This window comes from Telopea speciosissima, chromosome 2, assembly GCF_018873765.1.
Source record: "Telopea speciosissima isolate NSW1024214 ecotype Mountain lineage chromosome 2, Tspe_v1, whole genome shotgun sequence".
Classification (NCBI taxonomy): Eukaryota; Viridiplantae; Streptophyta; class Magnoliopsida; order Proteales; family Proteaceae; genus Telopea; species Telopea speciosissima.
This window is the reverse complement of record NC_057917.1, coordinates 67,384,691-67,407,160: the sequence shown is the minus strand read 5'-3', so window position 1 is coordinate 67,407,160 and position 22,470 is coordinate 67,384,691. Positions and strand designations below refer to the sequence as shown.

Genomic DNA, 22,470 nt, shown 5'->3' with positions numbered 1-22,470 from the left:
AAGATGTAAGTGAAATTCTTTATGGAAGCTTCTAAGTTGCAGTATGATGGCCTTTGCTTTTGTAGCTCCACTCACAGCGCCTATATAATGTTGTGTGATTAGATTTGGTTGGGAAAAATGAACTAAAAATCAAACAAAATAGATCATCCTTTTAATCTAAGAAATGGGAAGAAACAGAGAAGGCAAAACCTTAAATATCAATCACTGTGAACTCGGTGGATCACAAGGGAAAGAGGTAGAGAGCTGACTAGAATGAGACTTACCAGTGCAACAGCAAAAGGAACTTGTGTGATTAGATTGGTTACGTGCATTAAAGGGTCCATAATTAGAGTTTTTTTTTTTTTTTTTTTTTAATTGCTGGCTGTATCCTCATTTCTTCAGCTTTTCTTTAGTTGTCGTTTATAATCATAAACCCTCCAAACAGCCATTTGGCTAATGTCCTCCCGTCTGGGCCAAGGATTTCAAATTTGGAATTGTTGGTTGGATATATCCAATCTATGATTTGATCGGAATCAGCTGGAATCAATTCCAAAAACCCTTATAGTCGATCTCTTAGATCTGAAAACCAAACGATCTAGTCCCAAAAACTTCTGAATCGGCTCCAAAACTTCCAGAGTTGGGATCATAGGCTCCAAATTTTGAAACAGTAGCCTGGGCTGCTGAAATGTGCCGACCCACTTGAAGAGTTAGGCGATCAGATTTGGATGAGATTATCATGATTTCGCCTAATTTTAAATTGGAGTCGTGGCACACTTCATCTCTGCTGTGTCGCAGGATATGCATTGCACACTGGATCATTATCATCTCAGGTTCCCTGCCCAGTATGGCTGTCCGGTTCCTCTCATAGGGGGCCGGAAATGATGACCTAACCCCCTGCCCGAACACACTGCCCGGGTGTGGTTAAGTCATCATTTCTGCCCTCCCCCCCACCCCTATTAGAGGAGCCGGACAACCTTACCGGGCAGGGAACCTGAGAGGAAAAAAATTCCTTATCTAGAGGTCCAGTCATTGTTTGGGGTGGTCTCAAACTACTCAATGCTTCAAAATTTGAAAGAGGTATTTATTCTAAGGAAACGAGATCACTGCCTAGGGCTCTAGAGCCTGCACACAAGCTGGCCAATGGGAACGTGCACGTGAAAATCACTTTGGGAGGGATTTTCATTTTCCATGGGAGCAGTGTGGTACTTTCATGCACTTCTAATCTTCTATGCCTAGACATAAGAGCTATGTGGGCCAAGCAACCATGTAGCATTCTTTTCACCTGATTCTAATTTGGCACGTGAGTACATTATCCAGAGATGAGCTAAGCTACCTCCTCACATGATCAAATCACTAGGAGGAAAATGGTAATTAACACAGGTTGCATTTACAAAGGACTGGGTAAGTACAATTACTGCTTTACCCCAAAAAAAAAAACAAACAAAAAAACATTTACGAAGCACCCCTACAAATACCTTTCCTCGTGAAATTCATTGGGTGAATCACACATGGCCGTGGGTTAGACGATCTTTTTCCATTGTATGGGAGAAGGTTCTCTGACTGGGAATGTAGCCTATGCCAGCACTCCCATGAGTCTATCACTCTCCTCCCCATTTGAGAAGACACCTCTACCCCCATTGTTTTGAGGAGGAGAGAGATAGACACATGAGAGTGCTGACATTGGTCACACTCCCGGACATAAAACTACTTTCCTATAATTTATTGAAGAACTTACTTCATAATATTGCCACACAACTTAAAAAGATTTACAGAGGACAAGCATTTTCATGATTAAGAAATGGGAGAGGGTTTCCCATGCTGGTAGCATGGGATGGAATCTACACGTCACACCATTTAGAGTTCTGAAAAAGGTATCATTTATGTCGAGCCACATTTTCAAAATATATGAAAAAAAGAAAGGATCGTTGCCAGGCTGCTGTGTAGCCATTGCACCAGCGTGGGGCCAATGAAACACTTTTTTTATTTTTATGAATGGGGCCAATAAAACACACAAGGGATTCAACAGGTGTGAGATTTTTTATTTTATGGGCGTAGAGTGGTCATTTTGCCTTTTTGTGTCTGCAGACTTTGCACACATGCGTCACCACGTAGCTTGGCAACCTTCTTTTTCCCAATAAAAAATACATGTGTGAGCCTCTCACTTTTTTAGAGAGCACGCAAAAGAATCCACATGCGAATGACGTGCGTATCTTTTGCCCTAAGAAATATGAAGACATTTAATTATCAGGAAAGAGTAGCAGAAGTTTCTTTAAGCCATCTATGAAGTATTTGATGATAGATATCATTAGGAGTATCATCAACACCCGATAAACACATTAGAATAAGGTATACAAACAGGAACATGTACATATAGAATACAGGATTTCCACCTGGCTGAAGATCTTGTGGTGCTACCCGAAGACTTAAATGAATAGCCATCGCTGTTAAGAACAACCAAGATCCAATGAAAAATTGCGCGTAGCTTCTGCTCTTCAACATAATGAAAGAAGGTTGTCTCTCTTTACACAATTGGATACGAGGCTCGCATGGCAAGCAATGCCACAGGGGCCACCTTTGTCTTACACTTTAGCTCTATACTGGGCTCCATCTCCACCTCTTTTCGTATAACCGAAAGGTAGTTAGCTTCCCTGCTGTGAGGCCCCTCGAGACTTTCCTAAACATCAAGGAAGACATCCCTGAAGCTAATTCTTGTGGCCTCAATACACAATAGCAATGCACCAGTGTGGATGTTCCATCTGATTCCAGTTTTGGGCATTTCAAGCGAACCAAACAAAAAACGATGGACCACCTATAAAATTGGAAAGAATGAAAGAGGAAAAGGTAAGCCAACTTCGACATGAACTACCTCCCTTGCCTATATATAAGCTGATGTCAAAGATCAAGGGCTGTACCACTAGGAAGAAGTCGGAGGCGTTTAGAACTAACAAAGGCCTCATGGAGAGGGTAAGGCTTGAAATTGAGGTTAAGGGTTCTTATCTTTCAGAGACTAAATGGTGCTACTGATTGGATCTTAAATCTAAGACTCATGGAGGTACAGTATATGGTTTGAACCTCAAAGGATTCAGAAAATGGTGTGGTTTTATGAGAAGAATTTGAGGGGCTATGACACTAACCTGCAGTTTAAGGTTTTACTAGAAAACAAGTATAAAGCATAGAAAACGATGATGAACAATAAATCAAAATTACTATAATTAAAATTTTAATTTGACTAAGGAAAGTAAAATCAGAATTTACAATAAAACAGTAAAAGTCAGTAATTACATATGAACATGAATTTACCAGAAATAGTTAGTTTCAGATTAAAATGGCGACCCCATATACATGTTTTCCATGTTTTGGTATGTAAAACCAGCCAAAAAGGTCAGCGCCACAACTACCAAATCCTTTGATGTCCATGTTCTACATGATTTCTACAATCCCAATGTATAAACCACTAACTGCACTACAAAAAATAGTAGTATCAAAAAATGACACATATAAGTATGGTAGCCATACTTTACATACAATAAAATGTTTTCCTTCTAAGATTTTTACGACAACTCCAACGCTGCTTTTGGCCTCTGATGAAGAAAAGAGCCAAGAGATGAACAGCTGCTCAAAAGAGTGACTAGGTTCATGCCTATGGCAACTGAACACGTCCTCTGGAGAGAAACCTGAAAGAAATACCTGTCAAGAAAATTTTTTTTTTTTCTTTTTTTAACTATAATCGAGAAGAAAATTGTTGGACTAACTGATAAAATTCCTGTTGCCTTAGGCTTTTGATAATACATATTGTACATATCATCCAGAATTGGAGGATCACAAGACTGCACTTGCTAGGACATTTGTATCATAAAAGATTGTTTAGCTGGGGAAGACCTACGATTGGAGAACAATTACAGATATTAGTAAGAGTTGCAATAGACCATGATGTGTTAATAAATAAGATTGACTTATAATATTCATAGAATATTCTTTTATTATAAACCTTACCTCAAAAAGAATCCACCTGAAAGGTGAGGATCAGATATCAATTTAATTTCTCCCACATGGTCCTGAATACCCCAAACGGTCATAAAGCTCCGTTATCATGTATGCTCATTTGATCGTCAATCAAATGGGCAAGAGCTTGAATTAAAGACTTTGGGTCAAAAATAATTCCACCTTTGGGATCATGTATGGAATCAACCATTATCTGCAATTGTGGATCAGGTTAAGAGTCCTCAAGTGTAAATAGCACAAGCTTACTAAAATTCATGACTAAGAAAAGCTTTTAAAAAAAAAAGGAAAAGGAAAAAGGACCTCAAAATCAACAGACTGAAACTCTTAGCTAACTATTCTGAGTATATAATTTTAATAGATACAATGACTTATTGTCAATTAAGGAAGCACATTTGGATCATGGCAGCAGAAAGCGACCCTTCAAACAGGTATGTGCTGAGTTGTTGACAATACCAGCATGTAATGGTGGCAACTGTATTATCAAAGTTGTTAGTTTAGGAAATGGTGTAGCTTCATTTGAAAGCTTTACTCCATATTAATTAGGTCAATGGAGTATGGACAGTTCTGTGGACTACATCTAGAGAGTTTGTGAAGATAAAGAGGACAAATTTCAAACAATACTGTTTTCCTGAATTAATGAGGAAAAATATTTGTATAAAGTAAATGGAAGAACTGCTCTCATTTGTATGTTACAGTTCCTATAAAAGAAATAAACAATAGAGAAACTGTGCTACTTTCCTGTTGGATGTGTTCTTCACAAGTTCATTTCCTAACTATTTTTTGCAGCCATTCTAAGAGCTCAGTCAATTTGTTTGTATAAGGATTGAATTCATCTAAAAAAGAAATGATAAGAAATTAAATGGAAGTATTCAGTTAAGCAAGCACAATTGCTATTTATTTTTTTTAGGGGAGGGATCTCTTAAAAACATGGATAGAGGTGCACAATACCACATGAAAAATTCCTTGGGCAGCCAAAGAGTTAGTATCTACAGGAATTTCACCATCCTTAGGAACCAACAAGGCATTGATGTATTCACTCGGCTGCAAAGAAAAATGAACCTAGATAAGGACATGTGGTACATCATGAGAATAGGCCAATTAAAGAAGTGATGCTGATATGAAAAACATTCTACTCATAGAATATAAGGGTCAATCTCACATACTCGATCGCTATAGAAATGACTGTATGCATGCAAATATTAACTAAAAATGCAAAATAGTATGCCTTCTTAATGACCCTACAGGATATTTGGTTCACCTAAACTCCTCTACCCAAGAAGCAAAATACAGAGAACTTTCCACTTGATCCATGAATGCCGGAAAAAGCCATTTTTTCCCATCAAATTTTCATTGGTTCCTCTCTTTCTGGAGTTCAAATCCTGAATGAAACCAATGTTGATTGTGCTACATTTCTTTGTTAACAGTTAAAATTATAACGACCAATGTTGATTGTGCTACATTTCTTTGTTAACAGTTAAAATTATAACGACCAATGTTGATTGTGCTACATGGTATCTTGACCAATGTTGATTGTCTATATACTTGAGGAGCTCTCTCCAACTAATGCCTTAAGTGGAGTAGCTCCTCAAGTATATAAAGGCACCAAGGACCTGATCTAAACAATGTGGGACTATACCTCTATAACTCCAAACATCTCAACACTCCCCCTCAAGTGTAGCTTCGGCATACTTGGTGCTACACATGGAGAGGCAACTTAGGGAGGATAACAAATGGATCTGGGCTCTGATACCATGTTGAAGGGTCTAACCCAAAACCTTAAGGTATTAGATGGAGAGAACTCCTCAAGTATATAAAGGCCCCAAGGAGCTGAACTAACCGATGTGGGACTATACCTCTAATCCTCTATAACTCCCAACATCTCAACAAAATATTCTAATGATACAGCCTTGGCTAAAGCCTTCTGCAGCCAAACATCAATTACAGCCGCTAGGCTGCAAGATGCAACAAGAAATCCTAAGGCTTCCACCAAAATAAATAAATAAGGCAGCCATCTTAGGAATCAGAAGCAACCAAATAATTCACTACTCCCTTTGTAAACCAACTAAATTTCCTGGGATTAAGATAAATGAGAATGTGAGAACTCGGAGAAGACGTGAATTGGAAGCAAAGTTTAAAAGGTTCCTTCTCTTATTGATCTCCCATTTTTCTAAGATGCCTTTCATATGTGACCATGACCATGCATGCAAAAATTATACTGCGAGGCTATGATTAGCATGAATTTAGTGGTAGATAAATTGAGGATAGACAGAGCTCCCCTTGGATTGTTTATGTGCCAAACTTTGCAACCCATCTCAAACATATAGGCTTCCATCTAGATAATTAAATCCAATGTATTTTCATTTGTCAAATCAGAAGAGGCTGATGTGGCAATCCCAACCATTGGAGAAATAAGGGATCATGTGGATTGTCCATATTACATTTTGAAACCAAATTCAATCATATGGGCCACCACTTTTTTAACCTTGTTCACAGCCATCCAAATCTTGACCAATGTTGATTGTGCTACATGGTATACTGGCTTTTTTCTGAAAGTTACCACAACAGTTGAGGATGACATGGACAATATGTCCACAAAATATGGATTTCAACTAAGCTTCCATGTGGTAGATTTCACAGACCCTGAAGGAAACTTTAGCCCTTGTTGCTGCCACTGCAGTTGTTATTGTTGTTGTCATTATAATTTTAACTGTTAACAATAATAACAACAACAATAACTGTAGTGTGCCTTTTAAAATCCATGTCAGAAATTCATCCATTCCTCATGCAACTTCAAATGTCTCTCTAGGTTTGAAACTTTTCTCCCTTTGGATAGCCTCATGCAAATATATTTGTGCAAACAATCAAGAAAGGATACCCTTATGTAGATGTTAAATTTAGATACGGCTTCAACTAAAATGCTTGGTACTCATTTTAGATAATAGTCCTACCCTTTTTATCCTGGAAAGATATCAGCAGTATTATTCCCATTTTCACTTTTTTCATTATAAAAGATGAGGGCAAAGGGAACAGAGTTACATCCTAAGAACTTCATTCGGGGGAAAGCTTTTTAAACATTAATTTTTATTATTACTTTTATGTGTTACTTGATAAAGAAAATCCACAGGCATCTATATTTCCTTGTCCTCACAGGACATCCGCAGGTCTTAGGAATTCATAGGAAAAAGAGATGTAGAAATTAGAAAATATGAAATATCCTTCCTTAATGCAGTTCAAGGTTACTGTTCATGGAACACTGTTCACATGTGGACAGTAGTGTGGTCCCATATGGATAGCTTGCATGGGAGATATTTCAGAAATAGTTGTTGCCATGCATGGGGATAATTTCTAGAAGATCTTGTGGGCTCCAAATTGGAGATATCAAGTGGAGGAGGATCAGATTATATACCTATCATTATCTAGTTTATATTTCCAGTTTTAGAAAGTAGATTTTTCTTTTATTGTAATGACAATAGTTGGTTAGTATCTTTTATTGTTGCAATATTGCTATTAGATACTTGCCTGTTTTATTTAATAGCAAGAATCTTAGTTACTTGCTTTTCAAGACTTTCTATTATGTTGTCTTTACTTTTTTACTGCTGGCTACAGCCACTTTATATGTAAAGGACCTTTTGATTCCTCCTCTATGATTTGAATGAATAAAAAAAACTGGTTTTTAACCACGAGTGCTGTGAGAGGCAGTAGAGTATGAGAGAGTCCTAGGTACGAGTGAGAGACTCAAACCATCTATCCCCTCCTTTGTTTTCTTGATTCCCAGTTTCTATTTTCTGTAAGCTTACAGTCTGTGTCCTGTGAGAGACTATCAAGACCAAGGTTGAAGACCAGCGGAGGTGCTGATGATGTACCATGACCAATTCAATCAAGCCTCATCAATAGTCTGAAGACTGAAGTTCAAACATCTCCTGCGACAACTTGGGATCTGGAAATTTCTGGCTGAAATCACAGTTGGTGATAGCTCTTCATCCCTCCGTTAGTTGAAGCTCATATCTTAGTATGTGATCCCTAAGGCCATTTTCGACAGCAGTTTGGAGGTCATCCCATGGCTATAAGCTTCTGTTCTGTTAAGTTACTAAATCCGCATCTTTGTTTCTAATTCTGGAACACATGCATATCTCTTGATCTAGCCGTAAATTGTGAATGGAATCTTGAAGAGTTAACCTACTCCACGTACCTTATTCTCGGCTGGAAGTTCATACCCATCTGAGTATCCTAGGTACTAATTTTGAAGTCAGTTGCTATTTTTGAGTTGTTTTATCCCTTCCTGTTATGCCGGTTGTCAGTAACTTGATCCTTAGTAGGTTAGGACATCATTGACCTAGTCCTACATTATTCCTAGTAAAGCATCTTAACAAGGTTTTTACTCCAGAAGATGAATAGGACTGCAAAATCTAGTCTATAGGGTCAAATGGCATGTTTTCAATGCCCTGGTGCAATGCATGCCACAACAATGTCTCCTTCCAACACAAAAGTAACAGAAGGCCTTAGGTTGAACCCTTCCCCCTCCGCCGCCGCCCCCCCCCCCCCCCAATTTTACCAAAAAAAAACAGAAAGAAGGGAAAAAGAAGAAAGAAATCACAACATTCAGGCCCAATGGAGGAAGGTCCAAGATAAGTGCTTTGGTCTGTTACCAGGTTCACTTTCATACTAGGTCCAAAGAAAATGGGTGATTCACAAAGCCAGATAAACTTTTGTGACAACATAAAACTCATTGAATATTGACCTAGGCTATAGGGCATCTTCGATGCAAGAAGCTTAATCCCACTGAGTTACTGATAAGGTGAAACAATTTCTAAGGGACTATGCCTGTGCAGGAGAAATACAAAAAAAGTAACGCTCTGATCATTATCACATAGAAGAAATAATAATTTAAAGAAACAAATGGACAACAATTAACTTACACGGTTATTGAGACAGTTTTGAGGCTCTCCATATTTTCTGTTTAAAGCATCTGTAATGGCGGTTACAAAACAAGATGCAGAGAAACCACTAGTTTCTCTGTCATGTGAGCCATTCAACAAAAGGACCTACATTTGGAAGAAGCTGAGTAAATGTAACAACATATATTGACTACCCTTAACTATCTTTGATGTAGGAAGTCAGCAGCTGTGACTCAATATAATTAAATCTCAATATCTTCAATCATCGCTATATATTGGGACAATGGAAAATTCTGAAAAAATATTTTGGAAACTATAAACCTAAAGGAACAAGCAACAATCTTGTAGAAATTTTTGAAACATCCTTCACTTTTTTAATATAACACACATACACATAATAGCCCAACCAGAGGTTACCTTGGGACAAGATCTCAAGGAAATGATCTCCGCAATGCCAAGTAAGACCTGCAAATGCCAGAAAAAGTAAAAGACAAGAAAAGGAAACAAATTATTCATGATTACAAACATAAAAACCCAATGAGTTTACTGGTAATTTTCCCAAGAAAAAAGTCAGACCTGCCTTACTATACAAGTTTAATAGTAAAGGGATCAGAGGGGGTCAGGAGGTTTACATTTGGCATGTAGGTAGTAGCCTTTACAAGTTCCATGTTTCCTGCTGCATTGCTTTCTCCTCAATATGCCAATTTCAGCATTATAATCCCACCACATAGACAAACCAAGTCCTCTCCTCCAAAATTTTATCGAACCAACAATTTGATACTTAAAATGGATGACATGAATAGGAGAAGAATGTCAACAACTGCAGAGTGCAGTTGGTCATGGTGCTGCTCATCGAAGCAGCGACCGCTAGGCATGTCTTGTGTTCGAGACCTCCCTCCCCCTCCCACAAAGAAAAAGAAAGAGAAAAAAATGGTATGGGGTGGGGGAAGCCACAGCATGTTGGGAAGAGCCGATATAGACTGAAGGACAAACACATGGCCAACTAGATGGTCTCCTATCAGATGAATAATCTGGATTTGGAATTTTATCAAAGCACTAAACACCTTGCCTATTATAGCAATTTTTATCTAACAAAATCCTACGGTAGTACAGTGACAGTTGCAGGATGACTCTTGCATAATGATGTCGACATATAAGAATAATAAAAAGATATATATATATATATATATATATATTATATATATATATATATTTGAGAAAAGGGAATGAGAAATCCCCTTTTCTATACTATGAATGCATACTTCCCGCATGGAAATCTAGAATGTTTCCAAGTTCAAAAATTTTTATGATGTCTCTTTAGATTCCATACACTTCCAGTTATATGCTTCCATTTCTGAATGGTCTAACTATGACACCAAAATTTTAAGCCTGGTTTGCACCACACCACCACCATTGCTTCCTATTAGGGGGTTCTTACAGTACTAATGAGTAGTGCAAAAGGGGATGCACCACAACCAGTAACGTTAATATCCATTTTTTTTTTCTAAACTTGGAAGAAAAAAATCTCTAAATGAAGTAAAATCATCATTAAATTCTATAAGTAGCTGCTACATGGTTACCAAATGTCAAGAGCCTCATCATCTAAATAACTAACCATATTAAGGTCTAGGATGTTACCAGTGAGGGGCAGACAGAAGTAAATAGTGAACCCATTGCATAAACTATGCAGTCAACATTATTCAGCTGATCCAGGACAGAAGGGTTAGCTTCAGGGAAGACCTACTCAATGAAGGCAACAACAATATCAAATGGAGAATATATTACAAAGCACAAATAAGAATCTAAAACAAAAAATTAGATTATAGGGGGAAAAAAAGAAGCATATTATCAAAGATTTCTCAGCACTCATCTAACTATATTTTCAAAACATTATGTGAGACAATCCATGACAATGTCAGAAAACTTAAAGATTTAAAACAACTTAGGGATATTAATGAGCTCAAGAGTATTGTGAAATTTACTTACACTCTAACACAGGTGGAGGTTCCCATAGGGTTGATGGTGCTCAAAACCGTATTCCTAGTGGATGGATCTTGAAAAAGTGCTGACTGTTGATCTCTTCATGAAATGGGGCTTTAGGTTGCCCGATAGATGTTGGTGTGTAAAAGGATCAGTGATGGGTCTATTCAAGCCCAATTGAAGAGGGCAATACCAACAAGCAGAGCAAACTATACATATAATTAGCTAGTACAGATGTTGGTGTGCTTTGGTAATGACTTTGAATTATGTCTCTTATTTTGATTAAGAAGCAAGGATCTATGTAGCCGACCCATTTAGTTGGAATTAGGCTGAGTTGTTGTTGTTGTTGTATTTTGGTTAAGAAGCAGGGAGTGAACGAAATAGATCTTGGGAAGACAATTGGATGGGTCATGCAAGTGATTGTAAAAGGTGGATGAACATATCTAATCTATTGATATCCAGTTTGTGTATAATTGATTATATGCTAACATGGTGAGGACTAATGTTCCTCAAAGGTCTCAAGGTTTTTCATATTTAATTACCTTTCCTCTATCTAGTTCCAAACATTTAAAAGGATAAAAAGTATCATTATTTTGTTGGGCTAGCTCATTGGCGCTTGAGCGACAGGGGGATGTTGCCAACCTGAACCATTGCACAGATAGGGTTCCCCTTGTTTGGCCACATGTCAAGTTTAGTGGTCAAATTTAACCACAGTGCCCACCTTGTATGCTCATTTATTAAGTACTTTACTATTTTTTGAACTTTTTATTTTTGCAACATGGCAACTCTGTTTTGCGTGAAATTTGACAGGTGACACTTGGGTGCTAGGAAAGCTGCCACGTGGCAATTATAAACATGGCGCAAGTGCACAATGGGTATTATGACACCCACCACCTCCCCATAAATAAAAAAAAATAAAAAAAAGATTCTATTTTTTCATTTCTTCTTGTTTTGGGAGACAATATTTCATATTTTGGATTTAGTGTTTTGTTTAGGGTTGATCTGAGTTTAGACAATTTTTAGCATAATTTTTGTTTAGTTTTAGATCATTAAATTCTGGTTTTATTAAAGTTTTGAGTTGTCTTATATAATTCTACAATGAACTGGACAGTTGTGCTGATTTAACTCTCTCTCTCTCCATAAGTTTTTACTTGTTCAGAGAGTATATCTCTCTTGAATAAAATCTTCCTGGGATACATACTCTCAACAAGAAATGTGAGTGATTTCAAATTTCTAAACACATCTGCAACACTTGGTTTCAGACCACAGGTTCTATCTTCTTCACTTATTTATTTTTTTCATGTTTTCTGCCTGTATAAAACACAGCAATACTTAGAGATACTTTTCAAATACTTCTTACATCAAATGGAGTGGACAGCAACCGTACAACCCATAATAAAGTTAAAATAACAGCATTTGTTAATGAATAGTGTAAATACAAATTCCAATCTCTTCATTGTATATTTCAAATAACTTTGAAAATTAATATGCAATATTTTACCTCATGCAGCAAATTTTTTCCCTCACTCGACATGTAGAACACCCTCTTTATTCTTGAAGGCAGTGTCGAAACTTTGGAGTTTTCCTATCCAGAATAATCCAACTCTATATAAATTTAGTTCTGTATCCAATTGATGACAGAGAAATGAAAACTAACTTAACATCTTGCATAGTTCTGAGTTATCTACCGGATAAAAAAGCTATCATGGTTTCTTCCAAGTTAAAGACAAAAGGTACTGGTAAGTACAGAACTACTTCTAATCCTTAATAGACACTACCATGAGAAGATGTCAAGTAGATCTAGTCTGGAGCTACGATTGTTACATGCTTCAATGGAAATATCCCAATCATGGCCACCTCCTACTCAGAATGCAATTGTAACTAATTGTCTATTGATAATATATAGAAGACCACCTATTCCTGTGTAACACAAAAGTGTAAAATAAGTCATGTTGAATTCAAAATAAGTTTTGTATAAAAGGTAGGGAGTGCTCAAGTTATTGGAGCCACTTCCCAAGAAATGCCAACCAATCAGAGACTTTGAATTTTATCTAAAGGGGAAGAGCAACCCATTAAAAAGGGCAAGGGCCACCAATCATTCATTAGGGAGTGTTCAATCTATTGCTCGTTTCTTTTTTTTTCCAAATACCCCAACAAATAGCAAAAGGAATCACACTCAAGTTGTCCTTTACGAACAAAGGGGACCTGTTACCATAAAAGGAACATTAATGCAGAACCAATCCATGATCTAGATCATGTGGCTGAGATAATTTCTAATTAGTATTAGTTCAGATCTTGTATGTCAGGTCAGGATAGCCTTTTGATTAAAGTTGGGGTCAATAATGTAATTTTTTCCTATTTTAAATTAGAGTGTTAAGGCAGTTCATGCTAGCTATCGATTAGGAGTTTTAGATTATAAAATACTACATTTTACTAGTAGTTGATTTGCATGATTTTAGGAAACGAGTTCAGCTGTCCAAGAGTCCTAGATTTAGAAGATTCCTTTGGATTTTTTTCTATAAATAAACATAACCACCCTCTATGGTTATGTGTTAATGGACTGATTTTATTTGATTTGGCAATGGCCTAGCTGGCTCTTCTTTTCTTCCTCCTCTCGATTTGGTAAGAGAATCTCTCTTTCCTCCGTTTCCCTTTTCTTTCTCCCTCATTAACTCCTCTCTCCCTCTCAACAACTTACCTCTCCCCCTCCTAAGGCTATCAGTTTTACCCTTCTTTTCCACCGATTCCTTCTCTTCCTTTATCGGGATAGTGCAATTGATTTATTTCTTTCATCCTTCCTTCCATCGATTGTCAGTTTTCTGATCCTAAATCTTAGGTTTATTCTTCCTTATTTATCGCCTCCATAACACCCATCTATCATCTCTTTCCTCTCTTCCATTCCACCTCATCAAATTCAAATACTTGGATTATCTTATGATTGATTTAATTCTGGAATTACTTGTTCAGATCTAATAATTGTTCTCTTTAGATTTGAACAATTGTAGCCATTAGATCTGACTGGCAGATAAAGGCACTATCAGTTCCTGAAACATAATCTTAAGAGGATAGAGCCCATCACCAGCAGATTGATCTTGATCGATTTACATCAAACATCTTATCCAAAGCCTCAGGGCACACTTATCCAACCCCAAAGATGCATAAAAAGCATACACAGCCCAAAACATAGTGCAATGGAGGAACATTGGCTAACGAATTCTTTCCCTGCTCAAAATCATGCATACATTAACCACTTGGAAACATGCCCACAAGTATCTTAATCAGGATCCCTCGCCATGCAATGAGTTGGACAATGACCGTTGATCAGTAGAAAAACTGAAGCCTATAGAAACAGATTGGATGCCATCATGAAAATGTGTGATGTTTCAAATCATAGGGTGTGAAGCAACACATTTCAAAATGCCTACAGCATGCAGCATAGCCTCAGGAGCATGGCCATTTAGTAAATACATAAAAGGTAGTAACTGATTGCTTTCATATTCTCATACGGACAATGCTGGAGAGGCTTTCTGTATTTCATTTTTCACGGAGGAAGACCTCATTCTTTGTCCTTTACTCAAACTACTAGGATCACCTCATCCTAATCCCATCTTAAAGCCATGTGACTTTGTGACATGCTCATGAACAAGGTGTCAAGTATTGGAAAGATGGTTTTAAGAGAAGTCTTGGAGACGTATCAGAGAGACATTAAGATACGCTTTGATATGCATGGATATGCTTATGATACATGCAAAACTAGAGTTTTTAAGCATTGTACATCATAAATAAATAATAAATAATGATATCCAACCAATGTCAGGTCATCTCTGTCTTCGCGGCATTTATGTGATTCAAATCTTCATTAGAAAATACAATATCAAACCTACTAATAAGTAATAAGAACCAATAAGGCAAGAAGATCAGAAAAAGAAAAATCTATGTGATTCAAATCTTCATTTGCAAGTGCATATTTTTCCTTGTTTAATCACTCCTATGTCGTGTGTTATTGTAGATAGGATCTACTTAGTTTTTGGCCAAAAAATTAGAGTACAAAGAAGTTATCTTTCAAAAACTAGGATTTTGGGGTTTTAGCGACCTGAATATCAAGTGTATTGGTCCATACCAGTACCGTATCAGACTGTATTGCTTCGATACAGTTCTATACATAAATATTTTTGTGTATTGGTGTTGTATTGTATCAACATGGCCAATCTCGATATGTATTGGATCGTATCAGTCATATCATATCGAGACTTGACACCATGCTCATGAGTTGCACGCCCCTTGACAGTTTGACACTTGATAACATCCCACTCATGGGCTGACTACTCCTCAACACAGAGTTCACTCCAAAAAAACTCCCATAACATTGCATCTAAACCTAAGGGAGAAATTGAGAAAATGGTGCCTTTATGAGGATTTCCACGATATATTTTACTACACAAAAAAATTCAATTTTATGCTACTTCTGATAATAGAAGAAACTTTAAAAACAACTAAGTAGTGATTAATAAAAGAAATTTCTGAACGAAGATAAGTGTCTGATCTCCTCATCGAGGTTTTTTAGATAATCTAACAGAAAAAAAATCATTAGCACAAGTTCAAACATTCACTCATCATGGCAGGTACCTTATTTATTGGTTCTATAGATCCACTGGTTGGATGAGATATTTCGTTCTGACCACGTATCACAGTTCCATCCTGAAAGTAATTTGCCCAAAATCAAAGGAAACCCAATCAGCATAATTGCCAAGTTTGATAGATATAATGAGAAGAAGAAGAATTAACATAGCTTTTATACAAGAGATGAGATCGAAGGGTAAAAAAATGAGGAAATTAGATGACTATAAACTTTGGTAAAAAGGGCGTACCCAATGCATGAGGCTCCCGCCACTGCGGGGTCTGGGGAGGGTCATAATGTAAGCAGCCTTACCACTGCTTCGCAGAGAGGCTGTTTCCAGACACTTGAACCCGTGACCACTTGGTCATAATGGAGCAACCTAACCGTTATATATGACTATTAACTTTGGTATACTAAGGATAAAAATAATAGAAGTGGGGTGAGAACAGCAATAGATAAAGATTTAAAAAGTGATTTTGGATGTTAAAAGAATTGGTGATAGGACAATATCCATCAAACTTATGTTAGAAAAAGAAGTAATCAATATTATTAATGCTTACGCACTCCAAATAGGTTTGGATGAAAATATTAAGAAACAATTTTGGGAACACATGGATAGATTAGTTCAAGGAATTAGTCAAGGAGAAAAGATTATTCTAGGAGGAGATCTAAATGGACATGTTGGAAGAGATAGTAGAAGGTATGAAAGAGTTCATGGAGGATATTGTTTTAGAGAGAGGAATGAGGAGGGGGCTTCAGTTTTAGAATTTCTTATGGCTTATGATTTATCAATAGTAAACACAAGCTTTGAAAAGAGGTAAGAACATTTAATAACCTTCAAAAGTGGGTAAAATAGTTGCCAAATAGATTTCTTTCTAACTAGAAGGATTGATAGGTTATCATGTAAAGATTGTAAGGTTATACCAGGGGAGAGATTAACCACACAACATAGATTAGTGATCATAGATATACGTTTTAAAACGCTGAATCATAAGAAATGTGAGATTGTTTGTCTTAGGATAAGATGGTGGAGCTTAAAAGAAGAAAATTGAAAACATTTACAGACAAATTAGTAAAACAAGGAAAGTGGGACTTTGATAGAGACACAAAATATGATGTGGAATGCGAAGACTACTTAAGAATGTTGCTAAAGAAATTCTAGGAAAATCTAAAGGAGAATGACATTCATCTAGGCAAACTTGGTGGTGGGATGATAAAGTACAAGCAACCATGAAGGCTAAGAAATCCAGTTTTAAAATTTGGCAACGGACTAAGGATGAAGAGGGTTTAAAAAGGTATAAACTTGCTAGAAATTAAGATAAGAAGATAGTAGGAAAAGAAAGGACTACGAAATATGAACATCTTTATAACAATTTGAGCACAAATGAAGTGAAAAAAAAAAAAAGATATCTATAAAATAGCTAAAATGAGGGAAAAGAAGAGTAAAGATTTCAACCATATTAGATGCATTAAAAGTGAAGCTAATAAAGTATTAATAAGTTATGAGGATATTAAAGAGAGATGAAAAAAAATTTCTGTGACTTACTAAATGAAAACAATACAAGTAATAGTGTTTTAGAATGCTGCAATAACAAACAAGAAACCACAAGTTTTAGATAGATACGAAAAATTAGGGTTTCTAAAGTAAATGAAGCTTTAAAAAAAATGAAAATAGGTAAAGCAATAAGTCCAAATGGTATTCCAATAGTGGTGTGAAAGAGTAAGGAATTTGTGGAATAATTTGGCTAACTAAGTTGTTTGATAAAATTTGAGTACAAGAAAAATGCCACATGAATGGAGGAGAAGCATTGTGGTTCCGAATTATAAAAATAAAGATGATATTCAAAGATGTAACAACCATAGAGGAATAAAACTTATAAGTCATACTATGAAATTATGGAAGAGAGAGTAATTGAAACCTGCCTGAGACAAGAAACTAATATTTCAAATAACCAACACCAAAAACAACAAACTCAGCCTTATCCCAACTTAATGGGGTCGGCTACATGGATCCAATCAATCAGAAAAGGTAAAACTGTAAGGAAAAAAAAAAAGTGAAAGAGGAAAGAGGCACAACCCAGCAAGTCAAGAGAATGGAATGATTTAGAGAATGTTTTAGATAACCAATTTGGTTTTATGCTAGAAAGATCAACTACAAAAGCTATTTATCTTCTTAAGAGACTAATGGAATGATTTAGAGAATGTAAGAAGGATCTCCATATGGTCTTTATTGATTTAGAAAAATCTTATGATAGAGTGCTTGGGAGTTTTGGCAAGTATTACAAAAAAGAAGTATTTCGAGAAAATATGTGGACATACTTAAAGATATGTATAATGGTGTGGTGGCTAGTGTAAGAACTATTGGGGAGGGGGAGGGAACAAGGTAGTGAATTCACAATTATAATTGAATTACATCAAAGATCAACTTTAAGTTCATATTTGTTTGTGCCAAGCATAGATGAGTTTACTATAAACATTCAAGATCATATCCCTTGGTGTATGATTTTTTCTGACAATATTGCTATGGTGGATGAATAAATAGCGGGGATAAATGCCAAGTTTGAATTATGGAGATCAACCTAGAATCAAAAGGTTTTAAGATAAGTAGAACATATGGTGTGTAATTTTAGTAACAATAGAACTGAAAGTAGGCGGTGAAAATTGATGATAGGGAGTTACTGCAAAGTGAAAATTTTAGGTACCAAGGTTCAATCATAAATAAAGAAGGAGAAATAGAGGATGATGTTGCACAAAGAATTAAAATAAGATGCATGAAGTGGAGGGGTGTGTTTGGAGTGTTGTGTGATCGGAGTATTCTTTTAAAACTCAAAGGACAATTTTATAGGATAGTTATACCAACAACAATGATTTATAAAACTAAATGTTGGGCAGTGAAGAAACAAAATATAGATAAACTTAGTGTAGCTGAAATGAGGATGTTGAGATGGATGAGTGGTAAAACTAGCAAGGATAAAATAAGGAATGAACAAATTATAGCTAATTTTGGAGTAGCTCCAATACATAATAAGCTGCGAGAAAGTCGTTTGAGGTGCCGTGGACATGTGCATTGGAAGCCTTTGAATGTTCCAGTACAGAGGGGTGATTTGATTTAGATTGAAGGAGCTAAAAGAGCCAGAGATAGGGCTAAAATAACTGTCGGAGAAGTGGTGAGGACATGCATAGCTTTGGACTAGTAACAAGTATGGCTTTGAATAGAGCTAATTGGACAAAAAGGATCCATGTAGCCAACCCCATTTAGTTGGGATAGGGTTGAGTTGAGTTGTTCATAGACTTGTCCTTGACGAATAAAGATATGTACTCATTCACATTTAGCATGAAACATGAGCAATCACCTTACCCATAATTCACATCCCAATGTAAGCCTGTCATTGGTTGAAATCACAGGGAGAACAAGACTTTCGGACGGAATATCTGAAACACGGGAAAACAAAAATATTGCAGCATCTAAAGACTGAAAGAATATGCGTGCCCCTGCAAAGAAGAAATTTCCGATGCTGCAAACATAATAGAACTATGTAAGTTTTAAACATTCCAATAATTTGACAATATATTATGCTTACATAGTAATAAATGCGCAACAATGACCCATTAGAACTTAGAAGTCAACCTCTGGCATAACTTGAAAAGCAGTCCGAAAACATTAGTACAAATAATTTGATTAAAACATCCAACTTTTAGGATGATATGTCAGAAACATTAAATGTTTGGACTTCCAAGAAAATACATATTCTCAAAACCTTCACGACAAAGATACCTCATTGTGGTGTTGAGCTGGGGGGAATACTTCAATGTTAAGAGTAAGTGCGATACCTAGGCCATGTCATGGTAGTATCCTTGGCATTTGTTGGTAACATAGCCCAACCAGAGCCACTCATCCCCAAATTCCATATAGTGCCAGGGTGTGCTTTGGATGCTTCCTCTATAAAATCATCATCTGATCATCGCAGTAATATTAACAAGTTCCTCCAAAAGGCATAAAATCCTTGTAGAAAAATTATAAACCCTCCCTAAAAAATGCCTAACTAATTTCTCTCAGTCACCTATTTGCACCCATTCTTCTCCCCCAGACCTGCTTTTTGGTGATGACATGATTTTATATTACTCTCTAAACCTGATTACAATTTATAAAACATAATTATTTTATACAGATCATATTATCTATGAATGATCCATCCTGAGGAGCAAAGTACCTGCCATTGCTGAAACAGAAATATTCACTTGACCGGCGAAGGATCTGCAAAACAGAACTACTCTAATAAAATTTTCAAATCGACTATTTAACCATGAAAAATTCAATAGAACATACCAATTGCGAATAAATCCATTTCAGCCATAATGCTAAATGCTGAATCAAATCATAGAGTTCCAGGGGGTCTTACTGAATTGAATTGATATTCAAACCGTGAATCGTAGGATTCATAACAATGCCCCAAAACAATAGGAAAAATATAGAAAAACCAGAAACAAAAAAAGAACTCATTATCCACCTAATTTAATGCATCATAATTAATTCAAGAATATGAAATGAAGTTTTGGATGTTCATAAATATCTTACAACATTCTCATTGAGAAAGTAACATTATCTTACAAAATATCTTCCAGAAGTTACACAATTAGCAATAAGATGTAATACATGCTTGGGAACTATGATACAAATCAAGAGATAGGTCGTTGCAGTAGAGCAAAAAACTACACAACGAATGGAACTTGTGACGGGGTGTGTACATGAGAGAGAGAGAGAAATGTGTAGTCAGGTAACACAAAAGCAAAATACTTTTCCAAGAAATCCATCAACCGTGAGCAAAGCCCTTAGATATCTCCTTGTCACTTCCTTAGTTTCGAGCCAAATGATTTTTGGAATAATTGCAAAAAGGAAAAACCACACCAGAAAGAATTCATTAGCTGATCTAAGATATTAGAAATGGGTTTGTGAATTGTACTTTCATTGGCTCTAGATGCAAGAAGAGAAATGTCTTGCTATGATCTGACTTCAACAAAGATGTCTTGGCAATGACGGAATATGAAAAAGTAAGGTATTGCTTAAATTGAAGTCTTATTGACACCCCTAATGAGCTAGATTGCTGGCTAGAGTCTAACCACTGACTTCTCAAAATTTACAATGAAAAAACATCAAATACCAAACTCACACACATGATTACAATTTATTCCAACCACCACAGCCAATGCTTTAGAGCCCAGTAGATAGTATCGACTATCGAGATGTTGGGAATTACAGAGGCATTGTCCCACATCGGTTATCTGGGACCGATGGGACATTGGGACCTTGGCTGTGTCTGAATATACCCTTGGGCCATCTCTACCTAATACCTTAAGGTTTTGTGTTGCAACAGATATTTCGTAGGCTATCCCACTTTATTTTAACATGGTATCAAAGCTAGGGTCCACTTGTAGTCCTCCTTAAAATGTATATCCACATGTATGTTGAAGCTACACATGAGGGGGGGAGTGTTGAGATGTTGGGATTTATAGAGGTATAGTCCCACATATGTTATCTAGGACTCTGGATGTGTCTTGGCCATCTCCACCTAATGCCTCAAGGTTTTGGGCTGGACCCCAAGTGGTATTTCATGGGCTATCCCACTTTATTTAACAAATAGCACATGCACATCGCTTTCCATAATAAGACAACCACGAAAGGAATCCAAGACTATTTGAAACCCTCGCAACAACATCCTAACCTTAGCTTCATCACCATCAGTAGCTTTAGAAGGACCACGCTTCTCCAATATGAACTTTCCTGTTGTCATCATAAAAACTTCCACCAAACGTTAACCCCACCATCTCCAGCCCTTTTACACTTTGAGGATGTAATAAAAAGCTTCAACGTATTATAAATAATCTCTTCCCTGTTCCTCAAATCTTTAGCATTTATGCCTTTAGAATCTATCAGGATCTAAGCCAATGAACCATCTCTTTTCCTTGAGTAACAAAGAGTATACAAACAACAGAAAGGTTTTTAAGGAAATATGCAACATAGTCAAGAAGGAGTAGATATTCAAGGTATACGGAAATTTGGACAAAAAATAAGACTGAATAATCAAGAGATTTTTTGTCCTTGAACAGCCTAAATCATTTGAAGTAACTTTGCATCCATGAATGACAAAAGAGACAGAAAAAGATTACCTGTAAATTCAATAGTGACTAGTATACAATCAGAATTTGTTATCAGACAAAGAGCAGCTGTGTTGAATACCTGATTTTGAAAATAAACCAGAAAAGCTTGAATTGTTTCCCTGTAGGGTTTTGATACATCTTTCCATAAAGAGTGCTCTCCTTCCACAATTTTGTACCTGTCAAATTTTCAACCCAGCATACTGATTCTCAATACCCCTACCAATGTAATACCTAGCAAACCAACAAGATATTTTCATGAAGTAATAACTAAAAGCTTCTAAATGGATGCTAATAGCTAAAGCAAAATGTAGTGTACAATCCTAAACAAAATTCCTCATGGGCAGTTGAAATAATTAAAAGAAGGGGCATGACATACTTGCTACTAACTGAAACTTGTATTGATCAACATCAGATGAACAAGGGGTTCCGGATCAATAAATGATTTTAGATCTCAAAAGGTCATTCATAATATCATTTCCCTAGGAAGAAACCCGAAGATGAACTTCAACAGGTAAGCTAAATGCCAACTAAATAATACCAGGGAAAAATAAGTTGACAAGTGAGTAGCTTGAAGTGTAAGGACCAATACTTAAAACAAGAATGAAAAAAAAAAAGGGGGGGGGGGGGGGGAAGGAAATGAGTCATTACAATGTTTAAAGAGAAAATGGCATAAACAGTAGCAAATAATATTTATCAAAGACACAAGGTTACAATGTTACTTTGAAATTGTATATGGTTTAGAATATGAGTTTCAAGAAATGCCACTCAAGATAATAACTCTGTTTGATTCATGACCAGTTACTGAAGGTATTCCCTGCCTGAAACCTTTCTTTCTCTTAG

At 36.4% G+C, this 22,470-nt stretch overlaps 1 protein-coding gene across 3 annotated transcripts in view; it reads right to left on the bottom strand.

Moving 5' to 3' along the window:
* LOC122649932 (uncharacterized protein YNL011C) overlaps positions 1 to 22,470 on the bottom strand; it is a 51,228-nt gene that overhangs the window by 20,080 nt on the left and 8,678 nt on the right. Inside the window, exons 4-14 of one of the 3 annotated variants that reach the window (XM_043843197.1) lie at positions 21,710 to 21,806; positions 19,686 to 19,729; positions 18,833 to 18,989; positions 15,483 to 15,554; positions 12,358 to 12,441; positions 10,515 to 10,616; positions 9,294 to 9,341; positions 8,898 to 9,023; positions 4,930 to 5,022; positions 3,973 to 4,174; positions 3,280 to 3,858 (exon numbers count right to left, since the gene is read on the bottom strand). In XM_043843197.1, the coding sequence (XP_043699132.1) occupies positions 4,052 to 4,174; positions 4,930 to 5,022; positions 8,898 to 9,023; positions 9,294 to 9,341; positions 10,515 to 10,616; positions 12,358 to 12,441; positions 15,483 to 15,554; positions 18,833 to 18,989; positions 19,686 to 19,729; positions 21,710 to 21,806 (946 nt within the window). In that variant the 3' untranslated portion in view covers positions 3,280 to 3,858; positions 3,973 to 4,051. Of the gene's footprint in view, positions 1 to 3,279; positions 3,859 to 3,967; positions 4,175 to 4,929; positions 5,023 to 8,897; positions 9,024 to 9,293; positions 9,342 to 10,514; positions 10,617 to 12,357; positions 12,442 to 15,482; positions 15,555 to 18,832; positions 18,990 to 19,685; positions 19,730 to 21,709; positions 21,807 to 22,470 lie in introns of those variants that run through there. The other 2 variants (XM_043843198.1, XM_043843199.1) reach the window with 2 other exon arrangements.